Source organism: Astatotilapia calliptera, chromosome 5 (genome assembly GCF_900246225.1).
Source record: "Astatotilapia calliptera chromosome 5, fAstCal1.2, whole genome shotgun sequence".
Lineage (NCBI taxonomy): Eukaryota > Metazoa > Chordata > Actinopteri > Cichliformes > Cichlidae > Astatotilapia > Astatotilapia calliptera.
In genome coordinates this window covers 25,927,194-25,954,553 of record NC_039306.1, presented here as the reverse complement: position 1 = coordinate 25,954,553, position 27,360 = coordinate 25,927,194, and the positions used below count along the sequence as shown (strand labels likewise).

At 40.6% G+C, this 27,360-nt stretch overlaps 2 protein-coding genes across 3 annotated transcripts; one reads left to right on the top strand and one right to left on the bottom strand.

Annotated features, from left to right (window-relative positions):
• Nucleotides 1-33: 33 nt before the first annotated feature.
• On the bottom strand, nt 34-14,322 carry LOC113022739 (limbin). Of its 2 annotated transcripts, XM_026168476.1 has the most exons (23): nt 13,768-14,322; nt 13,012-13,084; nt 12,557-12,738; nt 12,394-12,450; nt 12,113-12,299; nt 11,915-12,015; nt 11,721-11,786; nt 11,442-11,576; nt 11,114-11,253; nt 10,616-10,940; nt 9,946-10,185; nt 9,592-9,767; nt 9,207-9,366; nt 8,912-9,088; nt 8,510-8,808; nt 8,047-8,221; nt 7,167-7,310; nt 6,726-6,953; nt 6,346-6,578; nt 6,180-6,267; nt 5,877-6,052; nt 809-910; nt 34-568 (listed from the first exon to the last, which is right to left on the bottom strand). In XM_026168476.1, exons 1-23 carry the CDS (start codon nt 13,990-13,992, stop codon nt 172-174), a joined length of 4,086 nt encoding a protein of 1,361 aa, XP_026024261.1. In that variant the 5' UTR covers nt 13,993-14,322; the 3' UTR covers nt 34-171. The 2 variants fall into 2 exon arrangements, with proteins under 2 accessions (XP_026024261.1, XP_026024262.1); XM_026168477.1 differs by lacking the exon at nt 11,442-11,576.
• Nucleotides 14,323-14,546: 224 nt separating this feature from the next.
• evc (EvC ciliary complex subunit 1) lies at nt 14,547-26,693 on the top strand. Its single transcript, XM_026168474.1, has 20 exons — nt 14,547-15,020; nt 15,125-15,238; nt 15,465-15,551; nt 16,045-16,268; nt 16,364-16,448; nt 16,548-16,646; nt 16,729-16,857; nt 16,963-17,124; nt 17,239-17,455; nt 18,182-18,330; nt 18,517-18,615; nt 18,691-18,903; nt 22,290-22,399; nt 22,516-22,717; nt 22,814-23,026; nt 23,138-23,273; nt 24,247-24,337; nt 25,917-26,043; nt 26,139-26,235; nt 26,323-26,693. The coding sequence occupies exons 1-20, from the start codon at nt 14,841-14,843 to the stop codon at nt 26,469-26,471; spliced, it is 2,883 nt and encodes a 960-aa protein (XP_026024259.1). The 5' UTR covers nt 14,547-14,840; the 3' UTR covers nt 26,472-26,693.
• The last annotated feature ends 667 nt before the right edge of the window (nt 26,694-27,360 follow it).

Sequence of the window (27,360 nt, the reverse complement as noted above, 5' to 3'; positions counted from 1 at the left end):
TTGAGAAGACAGGGAGAAATGACTGGAAACAACTTAAGCCAGCTGATTTTATTAAAAAATAAAACAAAGTCAGATCATATAAACACTTTGAAGTACCAGATTTTTTGGAGCATGATCATATATAAAATACCATCCTCATTAAAAAAAATAATACAAAAGGCAAGACAAATTTCAAGGTAGGTTTGTTGGGGCCACTGAACCTTTCTTCAGATTGAGGAAATTCCTCTTCCTTTTTCTATTTGGGACATCTACACTGTTACATGATTCAGGTGGATCCCGGAAAACAAACAGCTTTTCCCCGGTTGCTGGGCTCCCCGGCGCACAGCAAGCAGAGGCTGAAGGCGTGTGTTCCTCTGCTTCCTTTACCGTGTCCACAACTTCTTCTCTTCCACTGTCGCTCTGCTGCTCTTTAACAGGCAGCCCAGATTTATAAAGTGGCTGCTGTGCTTTGCTACAGCTGTTCTTCTTTCCCTTCTCCTTAGTCAGCAGCGGTGCAGTATCCCCTTGAAGCACAAGACCGGACCTGGGGAGCAGTTTTTCCATCAGACTTTGCCTCTTTTCCTGGAGTCTGTGAGATTTGGAGGACAAAGGAGCTTTTGTTAGCAGGACTAGAGTGTTAACGCGCTTACCTCATGCGTGTGGTCACCGCAGCCAAACCATGCAATCCGACAGGCACATTTCACTTCAATTTAAGGATCTGACAGTAATATCTGGTGACCACTAAACTACAAATTAGCCTTGGCTGTGGTGTAACATGAAGTCTTTATATGGTGGTTGGTAGAAGAACAAAGAAATGTGTTTAACTCACCCCTCTTTATCCAAAGCACAACTTGGAATATTCAGCATATTTTTATGCACCACATCTTCTCTCAGTTTCACAGGAAGAACTCTGTTCAGCTCCTCAGCACACCTAAACAAAAAGTCACCAACAGAATACAAAACTGTCAGCTGCTTTACAAAGTCTGCAGACAACTGGTTTAATAAAACAATTCCTAACTATTCACACACTGCAACAATTCATCAGTTTTGTAATCTCACATTTAGAGAAAAATGATTAAATATTTTATCTCCTTCGTAGTAGGGTACAACATGTTAAGCTGGGAAGTTTAATTAATAAATCCGGATAAGTCTAACTGAAAAAACCTTTAGGAGAATTACTATATTTTTAAGATTGCCTTCAAAACACAGAGTCGGTCTTAGGTAGGCAGTCTTTATTTTTATTTTTTTTGGCCTGTCCCGTTTGGCTCTTTTGCCATCAGAATTGTTGTCTAAAGGCAAAGAAAGATGCCCAACGGATTTACTTTACCAAACTGAATTGGAATGTTTACGTTTTGTTTCTGTTTTTTTTTTTCTTCTCGTTTTTTTTTTTTTCCTCCTCTCTTTTCCCCCTCTTGGTTTTATGCTGCTCACCCCTGTCCTTGGTTTCTTTCTTTATTCCTTTCACTGCCTCGATCACCTGCTTCGACACTCATCCACAAACATCCTTTATTTCGACACATACGCACCATGCGCTCAACGGCAGCACATTTACATCAGTCAGACAGCGCACACAGTCATATAAGATACACACACACTTAAGCCAAGCCTACTCATATTAGTAACTATGCATACACAAAGTCAGACTCAGGGAGCATCTCGCCACACATTTTTTCTCTCTCTCCTTCTCTTTATTTATGAACAAGTGACGTATTCTCTCCACCTGTCTAAGCAACGCACACAGCATACATCCCTAGTTATACACAAACATCTATGGGTACACTGAGGTTCATTACATGGAATATAAATGGAGCTGGCTCCAGAGAAAAGAGGTTAAAAATATTTAACCAACTCAAAAAACTACAGGCAGATGTTGTCCTATTACAAGAGACCCACAGACCTCTTAGAGGTTCGAATGAACTTAAAACACCTGAGTTTCCTAATGTGTTCTCAGCTTGTTATAATTCTAGACAAAGGGGAGCAGCAATTTTAATACATAAAAATATTAATTTCACAGTACTCGATACAGTTATAGATCCAGAGGGCAGATTCTTAATCATTAAACTATCTATACGTGATAAAAAGCTATGTATTGCAAGTGTATATGGTCCAAATGTTGATGATCCCTCATTCTTTCACGGTTTTTTCAGTGCACTCTCTGAACACTTAGATGGCACACTTGTTCTTGGAGGTGACCTCAACCTTGGACTAAATGAAGACATGGATAGGCTCAATACAGCGGGAACTCAGCGTAATTGGCAGTCCACAAATATAATCAAACAGTATATGAGCGACTTTGGTCTTTGCGATGCATGGCGCTCTCTTCACCCCACCAGTAAGGAATATACTTTTTTCTCACATGTCCATCACTCTTACTCTCGTCTGGATTATTTTTTGGTCAGCAGCTCACTGCTGAACGACATTTCAGACACTGAGATTCATCCTATAGTTGTCAGCGATCATGGTCCTGTATCTTTAACACTAATGCACAAGAATAATACTACGCCAAGAAAAAACTGGAGATTTAATATATCACTACTTAAAGATGAAGACTTTATTAAATATTTTAAAAAAGAGTGGACTTCATATTTGAACTATAATGACACTCCCGAAACATCAGCTTCTGTTCTATGGGAAGCAGGGAAAGCTGTGATGAGAGGTAAAATAATTTCTTTCTCATCACATAAAAAGAAAAAAGAAAACAAAAATATTCAGGAATTAGAAAAAAACATCAAATCACTAGAAGAAGCCTACGCGTCCCACCAAGATCAGGAAACATTGAACAAAATACGCAAAACAAAACTAGAATTAAATGAGATAATTGATAAAAAAACAAAATTCTTAGTACAAAGACTACGCCTACAAAATTATGAACATGGTAATAAATCCGGTCAATTTCTAGCAAACCAGCTAAAAATAAATAAAGAAAAAACAACTATATGTGCTGTTCAAGATTCATCTGGGAACACAATATATGATCCGATACAAATAAACAACATTTTCAGGGATTTCTATAAAACGTTGTATTCACCACAAATAAACCCATCTAAAAAAGAAATTGATCAGTTTTTGGACAACATAACTCTTCCAAAATTATTGGACACTCAAGCAATGGCACTGGATTCACCACTGACACCAGGTGAACTCCAGGAAGCCCTGATAAGTATGCACAATAATAAGGCTCCAGGTCCAGATGGCTTTCTTGCAGAATTCTACAAATAATTCTGGTCGATTCTAGCACCAGTTTTCTACAGAACGTTGTTGGAAATTAAAGAAAAGGGCAGACTTCCATCAAATATGAATTCTGCAAACATTAATCTCCTGCTAAAACCAGGCAAAGACCCTGTATATCCCTCAGGCAGTCTTTATTTTGACAGTAAACAGTGCAAGTCTTCTGGTTTCTCTGTACTTGTGACACTTCATAGACAATATCTGTCAAAATGCAAATGAGTCATCAACAGGGTTTTGTAATGGGGGGACTATATGTGGTACATTAGCTATGCAGCGAGCAGATGGCATGGACAGAACCTCTGAACACCTACCTATGGATTTAATACAGCACGCTATGACAAGTCCTCAAATAATTCTCCTACACTGTAGGTATATTATGATGAATAAGGTGATTTTCAAGTTGCCAAAACTGCTGTTTCAACATGAAAGTCTAAAATCAACATGAACAGTGAAAAGCCAAGAAAACTCAAGACAGCCATTGAACCAAGCTGCCTCAGTATTTTGAGTTTTGTCAACATTTGCTTTTTTGCAGTGTATTAAAGCAAACTGTGGTATTGGATAGAGGGAAATTTAAAGCCTGACCACTTTGGAGCAACCTGATTGCTTTATATTAGTGTCCAAATTAGCAAAGGACACTGACAAATCAAGGGAGACATTTGTCCTCAGAACAGCAGACATAACTACCAACTCTTCAAAACAGGAGTTCACAGACTATATGTGTGTATAAATAATATTTAAATATGAGTCAAAAAATCAGATTTCAGATCATTTTTGGTACTCTGAATTATGTTAGTGCGAGCATATATTTCTAATATGGCTCTCAAGAACACAGTTTTGGCTTGGAGCACACAAGTCCCGCCTATCTGCCGTGTTTATGAGGGGCAGCCAATGGAAAGAGCGCTGGCTTCTTGGATGATGGTCTTAAAGGGAGAAGAGCTGAAAGGGCTCCTTTCAGACAGAGGGGCAGCACTAAAGGCCCAGCAAGAATTATTTTGAACTGTAAATCACGCAAAGCTACTGTAGCACAGTCCAGCGAATAAAATAGGGAGCTAAAAATGAATATAATAGTCACTGTTAAAATTAAACAATACTATATACATGAATTCTCTTTTCAATAAAACTAAAACAGCTGTTAAGAATTGGTGAACTCCATTCTCCAAACAAAAAGCAGAAACAAAAGAACTAATGAAAAGAAAAACACATGTCTTGCATATTGTTCCAAACTTTTCACTCCCTTGTCCTTTGGCCAGAAGCTCAGATCCAAAGCATGAGGCATCATTCATCAGTAAAACAATCCAGACTCAGCGGGGTGCACACAAAACTGTTCCAGTGCACCAGGACAAGAGGGGAAATTAAATGATGAGTAAAATCATTTATCTCTTTATCTTGGCTCAGGGAAAACAGCTTTTGTTATTTACATTTAAGACAATACGCAGAGATGGTTGTGTTTCACCTGGCTGCTGGGGAAACACAGAGTTTTGTTTCTTCTCAAATAAGAGACTTCAAATATATTTTCTTAAAAAAAACAGAACTTGAACTGTTGAGACTGGCTGTGTACTAGCAGAAAGAAAAAAAGAAAAACAAAACATTATCATTTCCTTAGCAAGACTAGACCAACTTGTTGTTGCATGCAGGTTATGTATGCTGGAGACCCAACTTAAAAATGATGAGAAGTAATTTCATCTAACTTCATTTAACTTCATTAAATCACTCAGCTAAACAAGGAACAAACAATCTTTAGAGTTTCAGTAAAAGAGCATGACACACATTAAATACTGCACAGCTATAATAGATTAAGCCAAGAGTCAAACTAATAGCATTATGCTCCAATATGTCCAATTTAAATTTCCTCAAAGAACTTCACCGTCTAATGTTATTGCCCTGATAAAAAATTTATAAGTTTTATTGCTCAATCAAGATTAGTGGCTGCACTTGATATTCTGTTGCTTTCTTGTGAGTCATCTACTCCATTGGCCCTTGTGCTGGACTGAACCAGTGTCCCAGCCTCATGTGTGAATCAGACTGAATCTGTAATTTACTCACCTGCTTAAGAGAGCCCCCAGGCTCTTAGGATGTACTCATTATAGGTATCCTACAAAGCCTGAGCACGTTTGACCTCCAAAGTCCAGCTGTGTGCAGTGATTGCTGTGTACAGTGCCTGATAATGGTTAAGAGTAGCATGCCCTGATGCAGTATACCCATAGTGTGATCACTAACCATGCCCAGGCACAGAACTGCAACAAGTCAGTGAAGTATGACTTCATGAAAAATCGTATGAAGTAATGAATAAATCTATAAGGTTGCTGGAAAGACACCATTTCCAAAATCAATGAAAACACAAAAGTTCTTTCATTGTGTTTTCTGCTCCGTTTGTTCTTAGCATATGTATTAATTTCACTCATTAAAGATTGCAATTTTGTTGTCAACCATTTCTACCGGCTCATTTACATTACTTCCCTTTTCCCTAGCAAACTGTAGTGGTTATGTTATTCTGTTCAGATATTCCTTCAGGAAAAAAAAGTTGATTATCTCTTTGACAGAACTCTATTTACTGTTACAATATAATAAGATTCACTCTCATAAGTCAAACGCACTGAACACTGTTGACAGATGACGTATGAACCTCCAGATTCTTATAAAAGGATAGAAACTCAGAACCTGGTTCTTACCCTGGGTGTTCCTGTTCTGCAGACCCTGAGGGAGGGTGCTGCTTGGGGCACAGGGCATCACTGATTGAAAGGAGTTCACTTTCAGGCAGGGTTGGGAGAAGGAGACGTAGGGCCTCCAGGAGAACCTCGGTAGACACATGACACCGCTTGACCAGCTGAGATGCAAAGTCCAGATCCTGTAACGAAGAGCAGTGCAGAGTATTCGTTAGCCCACATTTTGTCTGAACTAACTGGTACAAAGTTTTGATTGCTTTTATTACACATATTATCCAAACACTTATCATGGGAAAAAAAACCTGAGACCTGGTCACAGTTTGCATACAGTCTCTTGAGCTCCATTTGTTCTTTTAAATCTTCCATGCTTTGACTCTTGGCAGTCATTAAGTGAAACCTGAAAACATCAGAATGGCTTATATCAATACCCCCAAAGTCCTCATTGCTCTCTAAATAATGCTGAATAATAGCTTACCTCTCAGCCATCAGTGAAGTAACCTGCTCACGCTTATAAAGTGCATCCTGAAGGATGGCCCCCATCCTGCAATCTGTCTGCAACTGAAACACGGTTTCTTGCTCACAGTTCTCATCTCCCACACCAGAGTCGTCCTGATGTGTTTTACTTGACTTTATAGTGGGCTGAGACATTTGCAGGCTGTCCAACGTTGTTCTTTCCTCCTGAAGCTGTTGCTCTGCTTCCTCTAGGCCCTGTGGCAAAAGTCAAAGTGACCTTCAAATAACCAAGTCTCAGAAGAAACCCAATAATTAAAGATAAAAATGAAAAATTTCACAGAATGAAAATTTATAGGCTTCAGGAGAGAAGCAGCTACCGCACACAAGTCAGATACTACCTACCAAGCAGTGGCTTTGTATACTCTGAGCCATGTCTTGTCTCTCCAAATGCTTCCTTTCTTTGAGCTGTTGAACAAGCAGGCTATGGAGAGTCAGCATTGCTCTGCAGGTCTCCAAAACTTTGGCTCGCCTCTCAGCCTTCTGGTAATGGACGATAGCCATTTGCACAGCCAGGCTGTCTGCCTGAGAGTGCAGATCATCTTCTCTCTCATGCTTCATCTCCTCCAACACCTGCCATATTGAGAATGGATGATTTTCAGTCATCTGGTATAAACTCAAAACCTACTGATGCACAATTGTGATGTTAAACTCAAACTGTCTTCAAGACTTCTGGTTTTCTTTGCTCTGTGAATTTCCTGGATCACTTTAACATGCTGTAAAAATACAGGATGATAATAAATAAACTTAAAAATAAATTATCAAGGTTTTAGGAAACAGCTATACCTTGCTCATTATACTGCTCTCCATCTCCTTCTCCCTCTCATATAGTTGAATCCTATCCTTAAGCTTTTTCTGGAAAAGTTGCAGGTCGGATGTGTCTGCTTTCTGTCTGGCCTCACTGGTTTTCCCCTTGGATTGTGGATTCATCTGCAAAAAGCCACAGTATCCGGAAGGTGGTTGGGAAAGAACTCCAAGCTAAATGTCATGACGTGATCAGAAATGAAGCCACTCTGTGGATCCCCTTTATAATTTCTCAATAACAATGTACACTCATCCAGCAGCCACACAATTGAGGATTACAGCAGTGTGGTTTTCCACTGGTCAGTTTCTTACTTTGAGTTACCTTAAGAATATTATAAAGAGATTCAAAAACAAGAAGATATTAATGCATACTGAATAAACATGGGAAAAAAATTTCCCATGGGAAAAATGCCACGAACTGACTCAAAAGAACTTATCAATACCAAAATGCATAAAGGCCTGGTGATGAAAATGAGATGAGTACTTGCTTTACCACCACATTACATGCCTCCATAAAACGATGCATGCTTTGATCAGCGTTTCCCAGGGAAATTTAATTCAGAGCATTGCCAGCAGTTGAAAAACTGCAGTGCAAAGAAGCTAAATTGTTTAGCCATACTGCTTTAGCTAATGCCTTTTAAAAGAAGAGGGGGAGAAATCTATGACGGCATTGTTGATTTAATTTTAAGTTTAGTGAATAAGGCAGGAAAAAGCCCCCCACCCAATCCATCCACTTTCCAATTCAGGGTAGCACGAACTTTTTTTCAAACTATGAAATGAATGACAATCAGTACAATATGCAATTCTATACAGCAACATTTTAAGAGCATTTAAAATGAGTAACATGTGATTATATATGCACCATCTGTTTCTCGCTCTCCTTCCTCCAAGCTGCCAGAGCACACAGAAGTTTAGTTCTGGCGACAGCGTGTGGCATCACCAGACAGCGATCTATCACAGAAAGACATTTCTGAAACTCCAGTTTCATCTTTAGCCTGTCATCTTCAGACAGAGTTAGCTGGGACAAACACAAACACCTATGATAGAAAGGAAAAGAGAAATGTGACAGGTGAACCAGCTTGACTCTTCTAAACTTACTGGGTAGCATTATCCAATGTATATATTATTTATAAAAGATAAAAAGTTCCTTGGAAGTAAACAGTGTGTGGCATCTGCTACCATTGCAGCTGCTTTAAGAATTCCCACCTGCTATCATCCTAAACCTGTGGAACCAGTTTGTTGTTTCTTTCTTTGATTTTCCATCTTCTACTGGGACCGCATACACAATCTTTAGTTTCTGAAATCAGTAAAATTGCCTCACTGACCTGAAGAAATCTTTGCAGCGTGTCCTAAGTGCCTTCTGCTCCTGTAGCTCTTTCTCCATGTCTTCCTTCAGAGCCTCCCTGGTGGAGCTGAGGATACGCAAGGCTGCCTTGCCTTCCTGGTGCAGTCTTTCCTGACCCACCAGGAGAGCACTCGCTCCCTGTCCTGATCCTTGCCCTGGTTCCATCTGCAGTGGAAAGTCTTGCTCTCCTGGAGGCAAGAGGGCTAATACAGCCTGAGCTGCAGAAGGCTGGATGGCTTTGATGTCTGCTATGGCACCCTGGATCACACGCATGGTGACCTAAAGAACAGGTATGAGACCAACCTCACTTCATATTTATGCAACTTCATGTCTCACAGGAGAAAATTGACACACAAAGTGATGTGAAGTCTGAGTGTGGCACCTTGCGGATGTCTGCAGCAGCTTCCTCATCCAGGTTGTTGATAAGCTCTGCTAGCTCCAAGCTGTGAGCTGTCAGTAAATTCTGCCAACAGTGCAGATGCTGTCCTACCTCTATCCCTCCCTCCAGACCCTTGCACATGTTCGACAGGTCCTTCTGTCTCTGTTTGTGGACCGTCACCTGGACAAGGCAAAAAAAAGGATTTCATTTTTCAAATGGAAATACCTTGCAAAACATATTTTTGACATCAGTTACAATGAATAAATGCAGAGACCTGTGTATATCCACTTTTGCTCACCATGTCAGATATGAGCTCCCTCCTCTTCTTAATCAGTCCACAATGCATGGCTCTCCTCTCCTGCTTCAGTGCCTCATCCAGTCTCTGTCTCAGCATCACCAGCTCTTTCTGAGCCTTCTCCTGTAGGTGGTCGACCTGCACTGCAGGCAGTTTGCTCCCTCTGGTGGAGAAGGGAGCAGAGTACCACAGTGAAACAACTCTAGCATAGTGTACTTGTATTTGTAGATATCAACAAGATTTTTAAAAACACTAGAGCATTTATGTCCCTGAACTTTTAGATACTGCATATTTTGTTTTGTATATATCACATGATTACCAGACATGTTTCAGTTATTTTTTTATTAAGACGCAGGAACATTTGTGTTTTTTTTAAATTGGCACCAACCCCCTGATGTAAGTGAACCAGCTGTCCAAGTTGCTGGAGGTGCTGGAGAAAGTGTCAGAAATCAGGCTGTTAAGGCTGTGGAGGCTGTGCACCAGAAACTTCCTCTGTGCGCTGCGTTCAGCTAGCACATAGCGCAGATTGGCAAGGACTACATCCAGCACCTCCTCTAGCTGATCCTGGATAAAAACAAACAAAAACAAAACAACAACTTTATGAAGTCATCACTATTTACGTCCTTTGTGTTTCATGTTAATGTTTCACCACAAGTGTAGATGTATGCATATCACAACATTTTTCTTTAAACAGGCATGACAATTAAATGATAACCCAACTCAAAAGGCTCTGACTGTTCACCTGACAAGTAAAGTATTCGTGCTGAAGATTCTTGGCTGTGCTCTTCTCCAACTCTCCCATCCTGGTGGCCTCCTCCAGTTCCTCTGAGAAAATCTTGTGCAGCTCCACCCGTCGCCACTCAATGATCTGCCTCTGGAGCTTCGCTGAGGCCTCTTCATGACGAACCAATAAGATGCGTTGAAGCTGACTCTGGCTCAACTTGTGCAGCTTCTCCAGGAGGACACTACACTGAAGAAGTTCCTGAGATTTCAAGATTTCAAAATGAATCTTAAAGTTGTGAAAATGAAATCTTTCTTCTAACACATGTTTATATTTATTTTATTCATAGAAACCTTCATATTCCAAAACAGCTGTTGTACTTGCGGTGCCTCTGCCATAGTGGTTTAACGATTACATTTCAGTCAGCCCTTGATGGCTGGGGTCCCCCATCACAGCAGATAGCTCTACATGTTTAAGTTGGCAGTTTTACGGTAGATGCCCTACACCCTACTACACTACCAGCTGCCAGTGTGACTGAACTGTTAAAAACAAAACTAGTATACACACCTTGATTCAGAACAGATTTCTTCCTTTGTCCAATATCATAAACACTGACCTAGTAGTTTTTGTGTAATCCCATAATGCTAACATCCTTGGCAGAGTTAACAATGCAAAAACAGATTGTTACTACCTGTTGATCTGCATGTTGACACAGAAGCTCAGCCTGGGCCTTCTCAGCAGCCTCTCTGCAGTGCTCTGTTTCCATTTCTTCCCGAGTCTCCAGGTTACACTGACCAGCCAAGGCAACCATGCGAGCCCCTCGCTCCTCCTTGAGCCGTCCCTCCATGCCTAGCAGCTGCCCGTGAAGCACACTAAGCAGCCTCTCCTGGGCTTGAGCACTGGCCTGGCCCTGAAATTGAAGTCTGGCAAGCAAGGAGGACATCACGCCCTTGTAAATCTGAATCCGGATGGCTTCCAGGTTATTGGTGGCATGTAGCAGTGAAGACATTTCAAGACTAAAGAGATAAAACACACAATAAACAGAATAAGGTGCAGGTATTGATTTTGACATAATGTAGAAAAAGGAACAACTTTACAGTAACACAATTAACGATTCATTTTTGTACTAATTGTTTTTTGGTATTGTTCCATTAATGGAAATTAAGTCATGCTGGGCTGATCTACTCACTTTTCCAAAGCCCTGTACATGTTCTGTGGATCCTCCAGAACCATGGTGTCCACAATCTTGTCTTCAAATGTTGCCTCATCCTTGACTGTCTCACTCAAGTTGGAGTCTGCAAACTCAGGGTCTGAATCACTTCTGTTTCTCTGAAGCAAAAGAAACACCATACGGCAGAACGAAGATGAAGAACAAAACAAAAGAACATATACAGACATTACTATGCAAATGAAATATATTGCAATAAGCATTAAGCACTGTTATAGCAACTGCATTTAAATTGTTCATGGTCAATATTACACTTTATCCTTAGGTTTAAGAGATGAACTTGTGATACCCTTTTTTGAAGAAGATTCAGTCTAGTTCTGAGTCCTATCACGTTTATGGCCAGAAACCCCAGCAGCAGCAGCACCATGGTGACAAAGAACCCAGCAACAAATCCAGCAAAATGAACACCGTGGTTAGGATAGATCTAAAAGAGAGACCTATATGTCACACTTACAATTAAGTCCCTTTTATGAACATGCTAAATATAACACTGAAGAAATGACAACAATAAACAACTTATGCTGTCATGTAGATTTTGTTACAAATTAAGGTGCTGCCCCAAACTTACCCTGTCTGTGGAATTCATCCTCAGCGTTAGATTAGCCCTTAATGGGCCAAACATGCTGACATCATTCTGTGGAACCAAGAAAGAAATAAACAACCAGGCTAACAGGACTGGAAATGACCTTATTATCCTGCAAATTAGGATCTAGAAAGCTTTGGTTTGACAGTGTTGCCAATTAGGAAGATTGAAAAAAGTACCTGTGAGGCATTAGAGAAGGTGAGAAAAGCTGGAAGGTCAAGGACTTCGCTCTTTTGACTCCTTACGTGAGCAGTATAATTGAGAACAACTTGAGATCCAGCTAAGTGAGCAAAATAAACATATCAACTGCCGAAGCAGCATGCAGACATAGTCTGGCTAAAAATAATCTTCTTAAACATCCTCATTCCCAAACATACCCAACAACGACTCAATGGCAAATGTCTGGTAGCCTCTTTCCACAACCCTGCCTTCAGATTTTAGAGGTACTAATCCTGAAATCGAGTCCCGGATAGCCACCTGAGATAGGTTGGTGCCACCCACAGGGCCCACGTTGCGAACCAGCAGAAAGAACGTCAACTGAGGGGGATCAGTGTCAAGCTTCACCTTGGTCACATGATTGAAAAATAAATTTATATCAGGTTAATTGGTTCATTAAATGTGCATTTATTTTTAAATTCTTTCAATATTGTTGATGTACCTGTGCACACTTGTGAAATTTTACTCCAAATGCAGCTGGAGGCACTACACTCTGAACCTGTAGGATTATAAAAAAGAAAAAAAAAACCCAAAACAATATATATTTAGTTTCTTCCAACACAATTTTTTTGGAATAGTTTAGTAATAATCATGTAGAAACATACCTGAGGCAGCGAGTGGCCCAGGTTATATCGGGTGAGGGTGCTTCTGCTGTTCCTGAGGTGCAAGCCATTTGATACATAGGAAAATGAAGAGTAAAAAGAGTGTCCCCACGGACCAGCAGGAGCTGAAGATGCGAGAGGTCCCCTCCCGAAAAAGGCTTTAGCCTCACCAATTTCCACTGTACCTGTCAGGTAAATGTGTACACATGGTGCTTGAACAGCTTGAAAAAAGCAGCTACAAAAGCTGAAAGAGAGCCTGTATATCACACATTCCCCAAGCAAAACTATTACAGCGTTCATTATGGAAATTTACACTCAAATGAACAACACAAGTGGGCAAAAAAAGCACAACCAAACATTATTTTTCACATCATGGAGTAATGTACAGTTGAATCAGCATATTATTTCATTATTTTAAAAGTTATTTTCTGTGTTATTGGCTAAGAAAAAGCACAAACCATCCTTTCTAAGTAATGGGTCTGCTGATTGTCTGCCTGGGTCATGTTGTATTGAATCCATACTGGCAAGGATCTGATGGGATAAGAGCATTAAGAGGTACACATCTATTATATTAAATATGTAATTATGTTATGGCCAGCAGTTATGGTCAGAGGTTGACATGCACTCATCATGATAGTGATTGTCATGGTAATTTTGAATTATTTATTTTCACCGCTCTTTTTAAAGGGTGGAATACTTGCATACATATTTAATGATTTGGTAGAATTCTCCTTTTCAGATCTTCACTGAGTTCCTTGGACTTTCCCATTGTTCTGAGCACTGATCAATCCATGAGTGGTATCAAACAAATCCTTTTTATGGTGTTAAAAAGAAACTAACAGTTGTAGTCAGTCATGATCACCAAGGAGAAGGATTAGAGAAAATCCAACATAAATTCAAACTTGTGCACACAGTTCTTGTTTTTTTAGAGCCATTGAAGATGGAGCGGTACCATCATTCCACCAGTTCATAGAAATCATTAAAAGCCCCCAAATTACCATGAAAGTCAAGCTCGTGATGAGTGGATGTAAACTTATGACTGCAACTGTAAAAACAACAACAACAAACAAACAAAAACAAGAGTTTGTTACGAAAGAACGGTTAATTTATTTAGATGATGTGAATCAATCTATTGGTTGCTAAATTTAATTTCTAGCTGACAGCTAAACAAATACCATTGGCTTTTTTTTTTTTTTTACCACTGAGCAACTCACCCTATGTTTCACAGGGAAAGAAGATGTTGTGTGCCATGATGTACTCAGGGCAGTGCCGTTATAACAAGACTGGTTTCCAGTTGTGTCCTCCAAAACACCGGTGCGCCTTGTTACATCGGGACCGCAACGTGAATATAAAAAGGCTGGAGCAAAACACGATACTTCGATATTTAAGAAATATATACATATTGCGACCCTCTCCACGGTAAAGTGTACCCGAAGCATTCGTGACTTGGTGTGCTACCACCGAGGGAAGCCGCTAGCTAACTGTCTGCATTGTGTCTGCACTTCACTGTGCTGTGGCGACGAAAACATTTCTCTAGATTTTCTTGAGAAACACCTAATGTAACAGCGTCTCCGGTGCTCAAGACCGTCGTCCTTGAACTTTAACATATACGGAGAAACGGCTTACGCCGTTTCAACGATTTATAGACCTAAACAAAGTCAAGCTTCATAATAACCGCTACTGCGGAAAAACTTCGGAAAACATCTCCAAAACTTGGGAAGAACTGTTTAACTCCAAGAAAGTCAAGAGGAACAAAGTGCACTGGATAGTTTCCGGTCTGTGGTTTCAAAATAAAATATCAGCCTAAAATCAAATACTTTTATAGCGCTAGAAAAAACCCACATATGTTAAGAAACTCTAAGTTTGCTGGAAATCTTTTTTTCTCTTACTTGTGTCAGTGTTCTTATAGACATTGACTCCCTTATTTTTATGCAGAGATAATTCATCGTGCTTTAACATTGAAAGCAAACGTATTTCATTTCCGATCTAGCAGCACGGTCTTGACTCACTCTGAAAATCTCCTTCCAGCCCTCTTTTTTTTTAGTTAGTCGTTTTAGGACAAGGTTTTGGCTCAAATAAGTTGCTGGAAATCGTAGCTTGCTCAAGTTTAGAACCGTATTTTTTAACGAAACACGAAAACCTTTGAAATCATTCTCGAGCAGATAAGTTTGGTGTAGAGATTGTTTTTTTTTTTTGTTTTTTTTTAGCTAGCGTCAGATGTTATTGTTTACTCGATGAGTCCTACAAAATGCTCCGTATTATTTCTACAGTTTGAAGCAAAGCAAAGATGGAAGAGAGGGAAATGATGGCGGAATGCGCCACCGACGTTTTGGTCAGTTTCCCCGAGTCGCTGCATCTGTACACAGGACTGCTGACAGTAACTACAGTGTGCGGAGGGCTGTCGGGAATATTAGCTGCTGCTCTTTTGTATGTCTTCTGTCTGAAGCCTTTGCTGTTGACGAGACAAGTAAGCATAAATAGTCTCTTCCACATCCGCTGAATCCACTGTATTGATTCCTTACACTTTACATTCCATATTTGAGATGTTTGTTTTCTCTTTTGTCCCATCAGGGTTACAATGCAAGTAGACTGCTTGAACCTGATGATGCTGAATTAGACAACAACCAAAGGGACTATGTCAGCAAATGCAAGGAGGAGGCTCCAAGTGGAACCACTCATGACAAAGTATTACTCTAAGACTCAATTACTGAAAGTTAGTGTTGTTTTGCACAGGTACATGAATGAGGTAAATCAAGTCCAAAATTACCACAACATTCATGCCCATGATGACTGCTTGTAAACTTCTGACCAAAACTGTGCATACATAAACTTGGATTTTTATTCAGTGTCACAAAGTTTTTGATGGTTAAGACTTCTCTTTAATAGTTTACTCTGTTTACTTATTGAGCAGGAGAAGAAGCAGCCACCCGTGAACAGCGATGTGGCTGCTTTTGCATCCAGAGCAAAAGTGGTTTATCCCATCAACCAAAAATACAGAGTAAGTCCACCATCTCTAGAACATGTGGCAGAATTACACGTACACAACTAAACAGTGTTTTATTCCAGATATGCTAAAGTCTTTCCTTTTTTGGGGGGCTGAAGCTGTTAATTTTGTCTGTTTACCACAAATATCAGTAGAATGTGAATGAATTTACGTATGCAGACGAATCCATGTGATTAACTAACACTGCAGTTGAAAAATATTTTGCCAAATATACCCACAGTATTGTTAAGTGCATGTGATCAAAGTGGATTGAATATTAACTTGATGCAAATTAACTGATGGAAGTTTGGCTTCGATTGACATACACTAATAAGTAGTAGTTGCATTCTTCCATTAACTGCATATTTCATTAACTACAATATGCACAATGCTAGTTAGAAATACAATTGATATAAAGAATATGTACAAGTTGTGTTTTACAATGACAAGAAGGAAACATGGCCTACTTGGCTACTGATTCCGCTTTATGTTTCACTGTTCCTGTCAGCCTTTAGCAGATGGAGCATCCAATCCGTCTCTACATGAGCACTCAAAGTTGCCAGTGATGCCTAATGAAGAGTCGTCCTCCTTCATGGATGGAGAGTCTGTGAGCCAAGAGCAGGACAACGATGGCAGCAGTCAGTTCATTTTCTCTTCGCTGTTCCCCAAGAGCTTACAGAACCAGAGATTTAACAGGGTTTCCCACTATCCTCACACACTGACACAAACGGGGTAAAAAATAACTGTACACACACATTATAACCACCAATTAATCATGGCACATTGCACAGATCCAAGTAACAACACTCACCCATTTGTTTACACAGTTTTGGAAGTAGGATCAGCCTTTACTGTTTGGCCCTGCAGGACATACAACATCACTGCTCTCAGCTTCAAGACGAAAAATATCTGGTGAGCTTTAATCATCTGTCTTATAATGTACTAGATTTCTTGTAGATATCCTTTAAAGAATGTTGTCATACTAATATATATTTTTTATTCATATTTTAGATTTTTCTACAGATGGTGAAAATAATATTGAACTATCGGTTTCCAAAAGACAAAAATGATGCTTCCTTTTCCAAGAATATTCTTCAGATGCAAGAAAAGGTAGGAGTCAATTACTAGTACTCTATTTAGAATCACTGACTTTTAAAACTTTTAATGTAAGCATCAGTTTTTATCGTTTAAGGAACTGAATGAGTTGAGGAAACAGTTAACTGCAGGCCAAGCTGTGAGTGAGAAGAGTCAAGATGATCCGTGCACATTGGAAGAAATTGAGAGAAGTCAGAAAGATCTTCTTGAACGTGGCCTTCAAATGGTAAAAGTCGAGAGGAACAGCTGTTTCACATCTTTTAGACTCCATCTATTTATGCTGTCCTTCCATGAATAAACATGGCTGCACAATGTTTGTTTCTCTTCATAGTCCAAAAGTTTCAGCAAACAGGTGGAGGACTTGTGCAAACAGCTACTTAAGAAGACCAGCTCTTTCTCTCCAGATGAAGCTCAGAATGTGATTCAGACTCTGATTCAGACACTTCTGTTAGTAGAGAAGCATCTGCTGAAGGCTCAAGAAGTAGATCTAAAGGTTAACCAACACTCGTCATTTGGAGTAGCGTTTATTTTTATTCTCATCACTTTTGTCATCATTTTAAGACTGAAAAAATGCTTCTGAGTATTTCTGTTATTTTCCATTTCTTAGAAAATGCAACAGAAGTTGTTGTGGTGGGAGGAGCTGACAGGTCTCATTCAATCCCAGCCTGCCTTGCTAAGACAGGAGGTGACTCTAAGGCAAGGCTTGATGGCTACAACTCTGGAACAGCTGACAAGCGATAACATGTTGAAATTTAGCCAAATGGAAAAGATACTTTCAAAAATTCAGGCTACACTGATTGAAGGCCTTCAGCAGTGCACTGACGGTAAGACGAATAAACTGAAATAGTTTTAGTTGAATCTCATGAAATTATTGTGTGGTTCTACCAAATAAGAGAATTATATTTGACAGTAAGATGTATGTTTCTTAAGGCATATATTTACTAAACAGGAAAAAAAAAATGTAATGACAGTTTTGCAGTGATTGACCAAATGTGTGTGGAGTTATCTTCTAATATACTCAAATGGTTCCCAGAGACAAATGGCAATCTGTAATATCTAGCCTAGTTCTTAAATTTAAGTGGTGGACTCTGAAAATAGGCCATTTTCTGGGAATCCTCTTTAGCTCCTTAAATAAGGTCAAGTTCTTTCAGGACAGCAGAGAGTATCATACTGTATGTATTAGTGCATCCCAGACTCTCAGCCTCTTTCTACATATCCCTCACTGTTGTCATAGACAACAAAAACAGGACAATGCTGTTTAGACGTTAACTGTGCCTACAATTTTCAGCCAAAGAATCTTTTCTTTTTGGACTTATTGGTACTTTTATTTCCTTTTGTGCTCGAGATTTTAATAATTGTGAGAAACCTAAGTAGACTATGGAGCTATGCAGTTAGGAGACATTGTTCTGTCACGACTACTTGCTAAATACACCAAGTAAAGCATATTACTTAACTTTTATTCTATATTCATCAAACTATCTTTGCACTGCAATAAAACAAATGCAGTTGTCTTGATAATCCTGAGCTTGACAGATTCCTCTATGCTGCAGATTGCATGAAAAAGACAAATGAGCTGGTGAATGAGAAGTGCAGCAAAAAGGTGTCCAAGAGGAAGAAGCTTCAGAGGAGTCACACCAAGGAGAAGAGCCGTGCCTTAGAACTGAAACAGAGTCCCAGTGACCTACAGGAGCTTACCAAGGTCAGGTCCAATACCTTAAGGATTACTGTTGAAATGGGATTGTGTGAAAGAGCTTTAAAGAATATGATTTTCTGTTGGTACTTGAGGAATTTTCCTCTTGTCAGTTTTAGTCACTGTAGTTACAATAACTAGGCAAAAGAGACCATGGAAAGTGTGCAAGTAAGTCTGAGCTTATGTGCCCTCCAGGTATATCATGAGTTGCTGATGAAGCACAGGCAACAGATTTGGGACTTGGAGCAGCAGCAGGACAGAAGGGTGGTTGACGGCCTCTGTGACCTCTGGAAGGTAAATGATCAATCGCTAAATTCTGTCTGCTTACAGAGCTCGTCTGTTTTTCTTATGTAGTTTCTGTGTCTTCAGAAACTTCGTACCTCTTGGTCCAAGAGGCTCGGGGAGCTGGCCAAGGATGTTTTTCTCTCCTCTGTTCCTGCTCAGACAAAGCTCTCTGCTGAACACTGTGAGAAACTGTGGCTGGATCTGGAGCAGGAGCTGTCTGCTCAGCTACAGCAGGTGGAGTGCACTACCAGGCAGCAACTGGATGACATTAGGGCTGAGCTGGATACATATGAACAGGTAGAAAACTTGTGTTGAATCTGTGTCATTGTTTCATTTCACATTTCAAATTTAATGAATTTTTTTTCCCTGTACCGTTTTTTCCACACTATAAGGCGCACTGTTGAAGAGTGGGTCTGTTTTCATACATAAGGCGCACCATATTATAAGGCGCATTAAGACAAACAAAACAGTCAGATAACTCGACCTTTATTAAGCTCATTCACAGTAACTCTTAACGTTGTTAAGCTGTAACACTACGCTGTAACTTTTTCAGTCCATTCAACTTCCACAATTCCATCAGATTCTTCACCTTCCATGTCTGAGTTAAACATCTGGGCAATTTCGGCATTAAGCATGCCCGGATCCCTCTCATCATTATCCGAATCAGTCTCGTTGCTGTTACTTAGCTGTTCAGTGATTATTCCAGCCTTTGTGAAAGCTCGGACAACACTTGACTGATACCTTAGCCCAAGCATCCACGATCCATTGACAGATAGTGGCGTAACTTGCTCGGCGTTGCCTCCCTGTCTTGGTGAATGTGTGTTCGCCTTCTGTCATCCAATGCTCCCACGCAGCTCATAATTTAACTTTGAACGACCTGTTGACACCAGTATCTACAGGGAGTGCAGAATTATTAGGCAAGTTGTATTTTTGAGGAATAATTTTATTATTGAACAACAACCATGTTCTCAATGAACCCAAAAAACTCATTAATATCAAAGCTGAATGTTTTTGGAAGTAGTTTTTAGTTTTAGCTATTTTAGGGGGATATCTGTGTGTGCAGGTGACTATTACTGTGCATAATTATTAGGCAACTTAACAAAAAACAAATATATACCCATTACAATTATTTATTTTTACCAGTGACACCAATATAACATCTCCACATTCACAAATATACATTTCTGACATTCAAAAACAAAACAAAAACAAATCCGCGACCAATATAGCCACCTTTCTTTGTAAGGACACTCAAAAGCCTGCCATCCATGGATTCTGTCAGTGTTTTGATCTGTTCACCATCAACATTGCGTGCAGCAGCAACCACAGCCTCCCAGACACTGTTCAGAGAGGTGTACTGTTTTCCCTCCTTGTAAATCTCACATTTGATGATGGACCACAGGTTCTCAATGGGGTTCAGATCATGTGAACAAGGAGGCCATGTCATTAGTTTTTCTTCTTTTATACCCTTTCTTGCCAGCCACGCTGTGGAGTACTTGGACGCGTGTGATGGAGCATTGTCCTGCATGAAGATCATGTTTTTCTTGAAGGATGCAGACTTCTTCCTGTACCACTGCTTGAAGAAGGAGTCTTCCAGAAACTGGCAGTAGGACTGGGAGTTGAGCTTGACTCCATCCTCAACCCGAAAAGGCCCCACAAGCTCATCTTTGATGATACCAGCCCAAACCAGTACTCCACCTCCACCTTGCTGGCGTCTGAGTCGGACTGGAGCTCTCTGCCCTTTACCAATCCAGCCACGGGCCCATCCATCTGGCCCATCAAGACTCACTCTCATTTCATCAGTCCATAAAACCTTAGAAAAACCAGTCTTGAGATATTTCTTGGCCCAGTCTTGACGTTTCAGCTTGTGTGTCTTGTTCAGTGGTGGTCGTCTTTCAGCCTTTCTTACCTTGGCCATGTCTCTGAGTATTGCACACCTTGTGCTTTTGGGCGCTCCAGTGATGTTGCAGCTCTGAAATATGGCCAAACTGGTGGCAAGTGGCATCTTGGCAGCTGCACGCTTGACTTTTCTCAGTTCATGGGCAGTTATTTGGCACCTTGGTTTTTCCACACACTTCTTGCGACCCTGTTGACTATTTTGAATGAAACGCTTGATTGTTTGCAAAGCTTCTGAAGCGTGATCATCAATCTTGAGACTGCTGCATCCCTCTGCAAGATATCTCACTATTTTTGACTTTTCTGAGCCTGTCAAGTCCTTCTTTTGACCCATTTTGCCAAAGGAAAGGAAGTTGTCTAATAATTATGCACACCTGATATAGGGTGTTGATGTCATTAGACCACACCCCTTCTCATTACAGAGATGCACATCACCTAATATGCTTAATTGGTAGTAGGCTTTCGAGCCTATACAGCTTGGAGTAAGACAACATGCATGAAGAGGATGATGTGGACAAAATACTCATTTGCCTAATAATTCTGCACTCCCTGTAGTGGTGAGACGGGCACGCATGGAGTTGTAGATCAAAAGAGACAGAGATTTGTGGAAAAAGCCATCCGGTCTCTTGACATAAACTTCCCTCAGCCACTCGCTCATCTTCTCGTCCATCCATCCCTTTGAGTTAGCCTTGACGATGACGCCGGCCGGAAACTTTTCTTTTGGCAAAGTCTTCCTCTTGAAAATGACCATGGGTGGTAGTTTCTGGCCATTAGCTTGGCAGCCCAGAACTACAGTAAAGGATGACTTCTCCTTCTCTGCGGTGCATATAGATACCGTACTGGTCCCTGTTTTCTCGACAGTGCGGTTCACAGGGATGTCAAAGGTGAGGTGGACCTCGTCCATGTTAGTGATGAGTTCTGGCCGGGTCTTCTTTTCAGTGATCTTATTCTGGCAGTAGGTGCGGAAAATGGCCAGCTTTTCTTTGTAATCGTTTGGTAGTTGCTGTGAGATAGTAGTTCTTGTGCGGATTGAGAGATTATGCCTTTTCATAAAACGGAAGCACCAAGAGGGTCCCCCTCGAAAGTCGTTGATCTGCATGTCACGTGCTACCGCTGTTGCCTTGAGTCGAATAGAGACTGTAGAGACACTTCTACCTACTGTTCTCTGTTCAATAACTGTTCAATTTTGTCCTCTAACTGCGGCAATCGCGCCTTGTTCCCTTCGGAAACTCCTTTTGGTCTTCTTTATTAGTTTTAGGTCATCTTCTTGCTTCCTCCTCTTGCGCACCATGGACTCATTAATACCGAATTGTCTCGTAGCTGCTCTATTTCCATTTTTTACTGCATAACTGATTGCTCAGAGTTTAAAATCCACTTTGTAAGCATGTCTCTTCGAGGGGTGCCATTTTGGAGTCGTTATACACACACAACACGGTAATGTTATGTTGAAGCACAGTACGTATTACTCCGCGAGGCTCCTGGCAACGGTAACCGTAATGCTCCGAAAAGTGGTACTAAAAAATGTTTTTGACAGATTTTTGAGCATCGTGTACCACATAAAATCAGTTTGAGGTCAGTAAACACAAACCAAAATTCATACATAAGGCGCACTAGATTATAAGGCGCACTGTTGATTTTTGTGAAGATTTCAGGATTTTACATGCGTCTTATAGTGCGGAAAATACAGTAATTTCTTCCGATTTTTAAACCCTGCCCAGTGATCTAATTAAATGAGAATCTTACAAAATTGCTTTTCCTTGTTTTAAACTGAGCTTCTCTTTGTGTAGGTATGGACTGAAGGGATTGCTTTAGGGCAGTCCTGTCTGCAACACCTGAGGGAACAACAGATGAAGCTCATCCAAGACATGGTAGCCAAACAGAGCTACACACTCAACAGGTAAAATCGTAAAAAATATTTATGACATATTGAGTGTATAAAAAAACTAGGTCTGCACTGTGGCCAAATCCACTTATGAGTTAATAGGAAGTAATGGAATGTAATATTTCTCTTAGTGAAATGGGGAAGCTGATAGAGAAGAAACATGAGCACTTTCTGCTGGTTGTGCAGAGGCACTTTGTGGTCAGGCACTTTTGTCTACATATGCTGAAAGAGATGAGGCTGTCCAAGCTGAAGGCACTATCTCAGACTGATTTCAGAGCTCTACTAATAGAAGATCCCAGTAAAAACCCGCTGTGTGTCAATTTAACTCTCAAGGTGGGAAAATTCACACATATAAACACAGTTGTTTTTAATTTGTTCAGTGTTTTAATAATTCTTCTGTTGAACACTGTTATCTGCTAACGGTCACAGAATGGCAGGCCCAGCCTAGCAGAGAGACATCTGGGCCCAGAGAGTCAGCTCTTGGGGAATAGCTTCCAGCAGGAGTTCCTGTCTGAACTGGAAACGGGAACAGAGCTCCTTCAGAGCCATGCACAGCTGGTACTAGGCAACACCCTAAGCTATGCCATTCAACAAATGAGGGAAGACCCGCCTACAGAGTTACAGACCGCTTCTAGCCTGAAGGTAAGACCTGGGTGAAAGTTATTTAATTTCACTTATTTTAATAAACTGAGAATTAGCTTCCAGTGGTTGGTTTTCATTAGGTTGCAGGCTAAAACCTTTTTATTCCACTAGCACCACATGACGGAAGCTGCTGCAGAGAGCGTTTACTTGACCAAAGATTCTCTTACTTCGCTGGTCCGAAGCTACTATTCCCACCTACAGGATATCACCAGAAAACTGCGCCAGGATGATTCAAAAATAAACCAGGGTGAGACAGACCCAGCACGAGTTTAGTTTTTAAACTAAAGTAACCAGAGTAACCCTGTATTCAATCTTGAAGGAGCTGCCTTCTTATTTGTAAAATAATTTTCTCATTTGTTACAAATGTCCCCTTCCAAATAATCCCAAAGGAGTTCTTTCGGTTTGAAATCTGGTGACTGGAGGACAATTAAGTACAATGAACTTATTGTCAACAAACCACTTTGAGCTATTTGATGTAAAATGGTTGAAGAGGAAGGATGGATTGGTGCCTTCATGTTGGTTACACTCGATTTGTATTTCCAATGTTTTGGTGAGCCTAGCCTCAGTTTCCTGTTCTTAGCTGACAGGTGTGCCACTCATTGTGGTCTTCTGCTGCTGTAGCCAATCTACTTCAAGGTTGATGTGTTGTGTGCTCAGAGATGCTCTTTGGTATACCTTAGTTGTAACAAGGTATGAAGAATAGGACTTGTTACCTATAAACTACTTCAAGGTGATAGGTAACTCATATATAAAGTGGTTATTTGATTTCCCTCAAAAGGAGGCAATACTCTAGGCATTTTCTCCCAGTACACAGCACTGACTGTGAACACTTAGCGAGTGTTACTGTAAGAGCTGTGATAGTACAGGGTTGAGATAAACTGTTAACAGAAGAGAGCAGATGATGCTAGTCAGATGTGTTGTTATTGCTTAAGCTATGAATGATTTCCTGTAAGGAGGAAGGAGAAGCTGAAATGACTTGCTTCAGAAGTGCTTGATCGAATAGAGTTCACCATTTTCCAATGTGAGATAACTGAAGCTTCTTTTGATCTGTGAATCAAGAAGAGGTGTTCTATTAGAGTCAGAAAATAACATAATAGAGCTGAAATGAGCATAATAAATGGCAAGTTTTACATTTAAAATTGTACGGCAGCTAGTAGTCAGTAGACAGAAAATCCACCTTACTCTATTTACTCTTGTAAACATTTCCTTCAATCCTTCAGAGGTGAATGAGGGGCAAGAGAGCAGCAGGGCCTTGCTGAGAGAGCTAATGAACTGGAGCAAGAAACCCGGATCTGCTGAATTCCAACAGAGGTACATAAAACTGGTAGAGCTGGTATTTTTTTTTTTTAAGTGGTACTTTATTGTAAATTAATTCTTACAAAACATGTACAGTGGTCCCTTGGTATAATACGGTTCACCTTTCGTACCCTCACTGTTTCGACGATTTTTTTTGGTGTGCAATCTTGCATGCTTTTTTTAATTTATTTATTTTTTTACAGCACATTGTGTTCTGTGTCCTGATCAGCTGGAGACCATTGTCAATCAATCTCCTCCGTGCTGTGTCTCCTGTACATTACAGAATTACAGATCGCTAGCATTGTGACTCGAAGTGCTGTACTGTATGTTTGTAAGTTTTCTCCCCAACAAACACAACAATGTCGACGAAACATTTTGCACTGTAAAAGGTACCTGCCCTAGCACCCAAAAGGCAGAGGAAGATGCTAACCATCGCACAAAAAGTTGGACTTCTGGACATGCTAAAGGAAGGCAGAAGTTACCGGGGGGGTTTTCAGACCATATGGCACAACGGATTATACAGGGTGGGCCATTTATATGGATACATCATAATAACATGGGAATGGTTGGTGATATTAAAGTCCTTATTGTGGCACATTAGTATATGTGAGGGGGCAAACTCCTCAAGATGGGTGGTGACCATGGTGGCCATTTAGAAGTCGGCCATCTTAGATACAACTTTTGTTTTTTCAATAGGAAGAGGGCCATGTGACACATCAAACTTATTGGTAATGTCACAAGAAAAACAATGGTGTGCTTGGTTTCAACGTAACTTTATTCTTTTATGAGTTATTTACAAGTTTCTCACCACTTAAAAAATGTGTTCAATGTGCTGCCCATTGTGTTGGATTGTCAATGCAACCCTCTTCTCCCACTCTTCAAACACTGATAGCAACACCGCAGGAGAAATGCCAGCACAGCCATCCAGTATCCGTAGTTTCAGGTGCTGCACATCTCGTATCTTCACACCATAGACAATTGCCTTCAGATGACCCCAAAGATAAAAGTCTAAGGGGGTCAGACCGGGAGACCTTGGGGGCCATTCAACTGGCCCACGACGACCAATCCACTTTCCAGGAAACTGTTCATCTAGGAATGCTCGGACCTGGCACCCATAATGTGGTGGTGCACCATCTTGCTGGAAAAACTCAGGGAACGTGCCAGCTTCAGTGCATGAAGAGGGAAACACATCATCATGTAGCAATTTCAAATATCCAGTCGCCTTGAGGTTTCCATTGATGAAGAATGGACCCACTATCGTTGTAACCCATATACCACACCAAACCATCACTTTTGTTGTTCCAACAACTGTGTCACATGGCCCTCTTCCTATTGAAAAGGTTGTATCCAAGATAGCCGACTTCTCAATGGCCACCATGGTCACCACCCATCTTGAGGAGTTTGCCCCCTCACATATACTAATGTGCCACAAACAGGACTTTAATATTACCAACCATTCCGATGTTATTATGATGTATCCATATAAATGGCCCAGCGCGCTACTTCGCGGGTTATTTTTAGAACGTAACTCGCTCGATAAACGAGGGACCACTGTATATAATTTTCAATTTATCTTTGTTTTCAAATGTATTAGGGTTGAACTTCACAAAAGAAAGGTGCTGGAGCAATATGATCTGGATCAGGAGATGACTTGCGAGCAGCTTAGGCAAAAGAAAATAGCCCAGGATCAAACCATGCAAAGGGTCAAAGAAGAGTTACTGGTTAGTATGCTTCGTCTGCACTGTACTTTTTGCTAGTAGGTGTATTTACATCCTTTAGATGTGTTGTGTTAACATTGTGATGCTTTGTCCATTAGGAGGCAGAAGAAAGCTTCATAACTGAGCTTGCAGCTTTGGCCCGGATTTCTGTCCAGAGCCATGATCCAGAACACAGCAGTGAAGAGGACGACATTGGTAACCACCCTTACCCCAGACAATTAAATTGTGTATATTCCCATTTCACTCTTTCATGTCCTTTTTAATTTGTTTGCGTTTGAACAGGTGATCAGAGTGCCCCGATACTGGACCTGCTGGCCCTTAATCCAGCATTAGATCCAGCTTTGAACCCTTCACTCACCCCGACTGTAGTAACACCAGTGAAGAGTTCAAAACAGAAGAAGGAAAGAAAACGAGAATCTCATCAGAGTTGACATCATTTCACAGCGTTTACATTTTCCTGCAGTAATATTCTGTAAAAGGTTGACTCTTTTGTTGTTGTTATAGTTTTCCTCTTATAAAGCCAAAATGTCTCTGTTGATACTAGTATTGTCATAAAAAGGTTTTAAGTCAGAGTTTAAATACTGTTATTCTGAAATGTTTCCCTCAGTTTTTCTGTATTTTTAAGTGTATCATGACATAACGACTCACTGAAAGTGATGAATTGTGTCTTTCTTTCATACCCGACTATGAGAGCTGCTACTCAACTGGCCCTGTCAGTAAAGCATTTACTGCCTACACCCACACTGCTTTTCATACCACTGCTCATTCTCTGTATTGATTCCTGAGTACACAGGATGATGGATGCTTTTCTAGTGAGTTGTTGGATGAATTAGAGATGTCCATCCTCATTGTAGCAGAGTGCTACTACTCAGCGATGAAAGCCTCGCATCTCTCTTGGTCTAATGGGGTTTTAAGTACAACCCTTTATGGATGATAATGCAGAGTAATGGTGAAAACTCTGGGAGGGCTGGAGTCTGGCAGACACTTTTGTGTGTGCACAGCAATCCAGCAGGCAATTTAGCCTGCACCTTATGGTTCACTGTCGGTTTGAAGTTGAAGGAGTGTCAATTAGCAAACATCAATTTTTAATCTGCCCTTTATTTTCATGCTCATCTTGCACACATAGCCAATTATTGCCATGGCAGCCTGAGAAAATATGCTCCAGGTCCTGACCCACTCTTGCACATCACAGTGCCCTGCCAAGAGTGTTTCTCCTGCACTGTGTCAGTTAGAAATGTCGGTGTACTGTTGACTTTACAAGTGTCGTCACTGATCTGTGGTGAGGGGAAACCGTTTGGATGTATTTTGAGGTCCCTTAGG

What these genes read in the sequence shown, in the direction of transcription:
- LOC113022739 (XM_026168476.1), bottom strand. Translation starts at nt 13,992, where the DNA reads ATGCTTCGGGTACACTTTACCGTGGAGAGGGTCGCAATATGTATATAT. An exon ending in CCTTCTCTAATGCCTCACAG is followed by an intron (nt 11,787 to 11,914) that starts GTACTTTTTTCA and finishes TTGGTTCCACAG; the next exon opens with AATGATGTCAGCATGTTTGG. An exon ending in GTCAACATGCAGATCAACAG is followed by an intron (nt 10,186 to 10,615) that starts GTAGTAACAATC and finishes TTGAAATCTCAG; the next exon opens with GAACTTCTTCAGTGTAGTGT.
- evc (XM_026168474.1), top strand. Translation starts at nt 14,841, where the DNA reads ATGGAAGAGAGGGAAATGATGGCGGAATGCGCCACCGACGTTTTGGTC. An exon ending in CACACACTGACACAAACGGG is followed by an intron (nt 16,269 to 16,363) that starts GTAAAAAATAAC and finishes TTGTTTACACAG; the next exon opens with TTTTGGAAGTAGGATCAGCC. An exon ending in CAGTGAAGAGGACGACATTG is followed by an intron (nt 26,236 to 26,322) that starts GTAACCACCCTT and finishes GCGTTTGAACAG; the next exon opens with GTGATCAGAGTGCCCCGATA.